This window comes from Terrapene carolina, unplaced genomic scaffold, assembly GCF_002925995.2.
Source record: "Terrapene carolina triunguis isolate 2854851 unplaced genomic scaffold, T_m_triunguis-2.0 Scaffold193, whole genome shotgun sequence".
Taxonomy (NCBI): Eukaryota; Metazoa; Chordata; order Testudines; family Emydidae; genus Terrapene; species Terrapene triunguis.
In genome coordinates this window covers 6,362,233-6,368,574 of record NW_020664544.1, presented here as the reverse complement: position 1 = coordinate 6,368,574, position 6,342 = coordinate 6,362,233, and the positions used below count along the sequence as shown (strand labels likewise).

Genomic DNA, 6,342 nt, shown 5'->3' with positions numbered 1-6,342 from the left:
GGGGGGTGCTCGGCCGGGGGCTGGCCCGCGCCGCGCCGCCTCACCTCCCTCCCCCCCCCCTTACCTGCTGCCTGCTTCCCGCGAATCAAATGTTCACGGGAAGCAGGGGAGGGGGCGGAGTTGGGGCGGGGGCATGGGCGGGGGGCGGGGCCGGGGCCCCGTGGAGTGTCCTCTTTTGGGACACTCCACATATGGTAACCCTACCTTCCAGTCCTACGCTTCTATGCTTGGATCTCTTGAATGTTTTTAATAATGGACCGCGAGTGTAGGGCTAATCAAATGGCTGCATTTTGATCCATAATACATCTGTGATTGTGTGTGCTCATATACATGCATGTTAAACTGTGCGTGCACGCATGTAAATGCATGTGTTGATATGCTTTGGTGTGTGCACCTGGAAATGCCTGTGAAACAGCATGTGGGTGTGTGCGTGTGAATCACTGCACCGAGCGAAATGCAAAAGCACATGGGATTGTGTGCGCACAGGCAACTGAAGGTGAATTTAGTGACTCAGTGCACACAGGTAGTTGGGTGAGAATATGCACGTGTAAACCGTGTGGTGTGCATGTGTGAACATGCTTGTGGGTGCGCACATGGGAATGTCTTGGGGGGGGTATAGATGCACCTCTGCTGGCATCACTGATTAGTCAGTGGGAGTTTCCTTAGCAGAGAATTCAGCCTCCTCCCTAGGAAGCACAGCGATTAGGGATTATTTCTAGTGCGTGGGTATGTGGAGAAATCGTAGCCCTCTGTGCAAACACTGAACCAGCTGCGACCTGCATAGGCACCAGGTGCACAAAGGGGTGAGAGGGTGCAAGACACTGAAAGTGACGGCGTTGCAGAATGTCTCGGAATTACAAGCACCCCCCCAAGGGAAATGAGCGAGCTAAAGAAAGAGCAGGATAGGCGAGAGAGACCCATAGGGCCCCATTCTCCATTGCTCTGCACTGCAGGGCAGGTGAGTGCCCAACTCCCCTTGGCCTTCCATAGGAGACGAGTGCCCAACTCCCATAGGTGCCCCTCCGGTGCTGTCATTTGCACCAGTGCGAAGTGTAAAGCTGTGTAAAACTCCAAATCGGACCCATTATCACCACAGGTCCCAAGACGATCAGGTGCTGCTAGAGAAAGCTGCCCAATGAAGCAGTAACGGCCCTGGGTCTCAGTCTGAGGCCGGCAGCCTTCCCCACTCCTGGATCTCTCCCTCCGTTCCTAGAATCCCTCAGGGCATTGGCCTCTGCCTACCTTTTGAAAGCAATGTAGGCCACTAGCCCCACCACCACGGCTGCCAGGATGGAGCAGTAGACAGGGATGAGGTTATCGGCAGTGCCGCGGCTCACGACTGGCTGGGAGCTACCCAGGACGGTGGTGACTGTATCTGCGAGGGTGCTGGCGATGCCTTCGGTATCGTACGGGTCTTTGGTGAAAGGCATGGGGCTGTCAGACCCCATCAGGGTCGGGGTCCGAGGCGTCCAGCGCGGGTGAAGATCTGCCAAGGGGAATAAAAATGGAGTTAGCAATTCACCCCGCCTCCTTTTCTCCTCTCTAGCACTCAGTAATGGCACCGCAGGGAAGGGGGAGGCGAGGCCAGCACTCTCCCAATGAAGCTCTGCTGGCACCCAGGGGGAGGAGCCAAGATGCGGCCCCACCCCCTTCTCACACAGACACACCTCTCTGGAGCCCTTAACAGCGTTAGCCATCATGGACGGGTGAGTTATGAAAACAGGTACTGCACAATCCCCACCGTTGACTCTCTCTGGTGGGGCTCAGGGCGAGAGGAGCCTTTTATCTCAGGTGTAACTAAACCGGCCCAAAGACTGTTGGGACTTCCTGGCAGAGGTGGGCTCACACGAGAAGCCCACAGCCTAACACCCCTGAATGCTGCAGCCTGAATTCATCTCTAACCACTGTCTGCCGACCCTAAACATAGCGCACCCTTGGTGGTGCTTTGGTTATCATGTGCTGCGCATTGTGTAACTAATCGACCGATCCTCCCATTCCTCTTTCTTATTAGTCCTTCTCATCAGCGTCACATATCCCTGCAGGTGGCAGCCTTTGTATGCAGGCATGTAATTCCAGAGAGAGCCGAATCTTTTCCATACCCTTTCTCCACCCTGGGATGGCTGATCCTGCCTCCAGCCAGCTCAGAACCATCTTTGACCTTTGCTCTTTGCCAGTTTTTGTTTATTGGAGGCTTTTTTCCTGACGCTCAAGGACCGCGGGGGTTTGACCTGTCGCGCTCTAAAGGGCGTGAAATCTGGAGCGCCAACCAGATCGAAAAGGGCAAAGGGTTTCAGAAACGCAGCGCTACTGCCAAATACCATGGGCGGCACGGAAACTGGGAGTGGCTGATAGCGGGAGGCCAGTCTGCAGTGCGGGGAGCGATTCTGGACTGGGAAGTTCAATAAGCAACACACTCCTTTGTAGCACCGTTGTCTAGGAACCTCGCGTGGAAATCCGCAGCATGGCTACCCGGAGCCTGGTACACTCAGCACCAGAGCAAATGCATCCCACCTGGATGTACTAGGAAAAGACAACAACAATCAGAGCTTTTGGGACTGCAGACCATATAGATGAGGCTATGCAAGGGGGGAAGCAGGTCAGGGGAGAGATCAAAATCAGGGCAGGCAACTGCGATGATCATTTGAGCACGGTTTGCAGTAACCTGATGGCCTCCCTCATAGGTAAGGGTCACCACTGAGGAAGGCTGAATGCAAAGAATGCAGCAAGCCGTTGGAATGTCTAACGGAACACACAGAGCAATGCAGATTCTTAGCAAGAAAGAGGGACGGTCTATGTAGCACTGTTCGTCCAATGGCCACTGCAGTATTGCATGTACCCGGGAAGCTGTTCACGCGTCACTGAAATGCAGCCTCCTCTGGGGTGGAGATGAGGCAGCTTTTTCTGCAAAGTGTCCAGCTCCAACCTCAAACACACCTAAACTTAATCTTGGTTCAGGCTTAGAACTAGGGGGTTATCCAATGAAATGAATAGGCAGAAGGCTTAAAACAAACCAAAGGAAGTATTTCTTCACACAACGCACAGTCAACCTGTGGAACTCCTTGTCAGAGGACGTTCTGAAGGCCAAGACTATAACAGGGTTCAAAAAAGAACTAGATAGATTCATAGAGGATAGGTCCATCAGTGGCTATTAGCCAGGAGGGGCAAGGATGGTGTCCCTAGCCTCTGTTTGTCAGGAGCTGGGAATGGGTGACAGGGGATGGATCACTTGATGATCACCTGTTCTGTTCATTCCCTCTGGGGCACCTGGCATTGGCCACTGTTGGTAGACAGGATACTGGGTTAGATGGACCTTTGGTCTGACCCAGTATGGCCGTTCTTATGCTCTTATGTTCTTATTATTTGTATTTCAGTTGCCCCGAGGTGACAGCCCCCCATTACGGGGCAGTGCACAGACACTTAATAAGAGACAGTCCCTGCCCCAAGGAGCTTACAATCTAAAGAGACATGCCAAAGGAGAAAGAGGAAGTGCTATGCCAAAGATCACCCAGCAGGTAAGTGGGAGAGCGGGGAATAAAAATCAGATCTGCCGATTTTCCTCACATTACCTCTCAGAATGGATTCTTTTTACAAATCATCTATGGCACAAACGGATTTTGTTCCTGCCCTTCAGTCCCTTCCTCAGAGCTGGCTACGTACAGCGATACTGGCCTACAATTTATGGAAGAGAGGAACCAAGAATACCCGTTGCCAGGGGAACACAGAGAAAGAATTTAGGGTGTCAGATTGTACTCATCCAAACACAGTTCTCTTGAATAAGTAATAACCAAGGTGGGACAGGCCACCTAAAGCCACAACTATTTCAGGGTCAAAGAGAATGATCCAAGAAGTTGTAACTAGAAATAACGGGATGGTTAAAAAAAAAAAAAGTAATATGGTGCAGGATAAATATCAAGAGAAACACCCTCAACAGTGGGATCTATGTGACTGTGTGATAGTCTTCCAATGGAAGCTCCATCCCTGGAGATATTGACATCTAGGCTGGATGACTCACTAGAAGACATTGTCAGGAGCAATCCTGCAATGGTGGGAGATTAAACTGCTGTGCCACTTGAGTTTTGCCGGAACACTGGTTAACATCCCATCTCCTACTCCTGGGAGATGTGCCCACAGCACATGTGATTATCACGAAGGGCCAGGTTTTTTCCTGCAAGATCTCTCACCATAGTGCTGGCCTGGCCCAACCCCGCTTTGTTGATGAAATCTGACTAGATCGGAGCCTGAGGGGAGAGATGTTCTTTCTGCTGTTCCTCCTCTCAGCCCTACTTTCCGCCTGGAGCCCGGCTGCGTCGCAGCAGCAGTAACCGACCCTCAGGGGCTGTTCGGTGGATCAGCTCCACCCAGGCAACGGAAGCTCAGCGTTGCCGGGGTGCTGCACTGTGCATATACATCTCCTTATCCTGCACAGGAAGGATGGGCTTGTGGGCAGCGGTCCAAGACTCGAGAGAGGGGTTCAGTTCCTACCCCTGTCTCAGACTGTTCTGTGTGAACTTGAGCCACTCTCTCTGTGCCTCGGTTCCCCATCTGTACAATGGGGATAATACCATTTCTTCTGTCTTCCTTGGCGATTTAGGCTGTAGGTCTCAAAGCTGTTCTGTGCTTAACTCCCACTGAAATCCTCCGGCCATGTCGCGCTTCCCACCCCCACCCTCATGGGGTCCACTCCGCGCTGGCCTCCCCTCTGCGCAGCTACGGTGCCGAGCACCCCCCTCGCCGGGCCCCCCAGGCGGGGGGGTGAGGTGACACCCCCACGTGCCCCAGGCCGGGCCGAGCCACGGTGGGGTCCGTGTCCCTTTAAGAGCGGGCTGGGCTGAGCCAAGCCGGCGGGGGGTGGCTCCGCTCCCCGCTGCAGGCTGATGCCGGAGCCTGGGCTGAGAGCCCCGCTCATCTCCTGCACCAGCTCCGGCCGGGGCTTTGCTGCGGCTCCCCCAGTCCCCCCGGGCCGCGGCCACCCCCTGCACGGTAGGGACGGGTTGCATGAGGGCCGGCAGGGCAGGACCCGGTGGGGCTGAGGGCTGAACAGGCCCGGCAGGGCGGTGCGGGGGCTGCTGGAGGGGGAAGCTGGGGAAGGGGTGGCACGGCCTCAACCCCCTGGGGCTGCCTGCCCCGCGGAGGAGGCAGAGGGGCGCAAGCCGCAGCAGGACCCTAGCCCCCTGGGGGAGGGGATCTAGGGCCAGTCCAGGGAGGCAGGGGGTGCTGGGCGCGTGCAGAGCAGAGCCCCGGGAGAGCCTGAGCCCCAGCCCCATGGCGGGCAGTGCTGCAGAGGAGGAGCCCGTGCCCCGCGGCGGGCGAGGGGAGCCCCAGGCAAGGGGAGTCGGGCCGCCCGCAAGAAGCTGAGGGGAAGCGGCTGCTTCCTCTGCACCCCACTAGCTACGCTACTGCGTGAGACCTGTGTACAGGACTGCCACCTGTCTCAGCAACATGCATGGCGTCCAGAATGGAGCTAGGGTCCTCCCTTGCTAACATCGAGGTGTTCCTGTTTCACCTGGATCCCCTCCCTCCAGCTCACTGGCACGAGTCACACCGTGAGTAGCCTGCACGCTCACTCAGAGTCAGTGAGCAGCAGCGTTCCCAGTTTGTTCTCTTCCCATCTGTGCCCAGACCCTCCTATCCTCCATGCGTGCCCCGTTGCTCTGTCAGCCTGCTGGGACAGCTCTGGAGGGGAGGAAAACATTTTCCTATTGGCTGGTTCCCCGTGTTCAGCCAAGAACCGCACCTAGGCATGCCTGGTGAAGAAAATGTGTCTCATCTTGTATCTGTGAAGCAGGGAGGGTCCTAACCCTTTGTTGCCAGGGAAAAGGCAGAAAACAGTCCTGGGGAGGTTATGAAAGGTGGCAGGGGAGGCGAGCAGGACGGGGCGAAAGCAGTGCCTGCGGGCCTGTGATTTTATAGTCTCTTGCAAGAAACAGTCTCTGAGGCTTACAGCGTCCCATTGCCAGGGGAGCGTGACAGCTGAGCTGACACTTTGGCTTCTGTTTTAACTCTCCCTGGTGCCACCGATCCTCCCAAATCTGCTGCTTTCTCCATTGCCGGATGACCTGGGCTTTTCATGCTGCCCTTGCTGTCTGCTACGCGAGGATGGAGCGATCCACCTTCTAGCTCTAGCACCGACATTTGGAATAGTCCATGCTGCAGGCTATGGGTTCTAGGGCCAACAGTTGGAATATTCCACTGTAGCCTTGGGTTCCAGGGCCAACAGTTGGAATGGTCCATGCTGCGGCCCGGGGTTCTAGCACCAGCAATTGGACTGGTCCACACTGCAGTCTGGGGCTCGAGCATCAGCAGTTGGAATGTTCCATGCTGCCACCTCGGGTTCTAGCGCCA

General features: G+C 55.5%; 1 protein-coding gene across 1 annotated transcript in view; it reads right to left on the bottom strand.

Annotated features, from left to right (window-relative positions):
• The window catches only part of NGFR (nerve growth factor receptor), a 30,382-nt gene that overhangs the window by 2,145 nt on the left and 21,895 nt on the right, over positions 1-6,342 (bottom strand). The window contains exon 4 of the mRNA XM_026654724.2: positions 1,243-1,486. Coding sequence (XP_026510509.1) covers positions 1,243-1,486 — 244 coding nt within the window. The remainder of the gene's footprint in view (positions 1-1,242; positions 1,487-6,342) is intronic.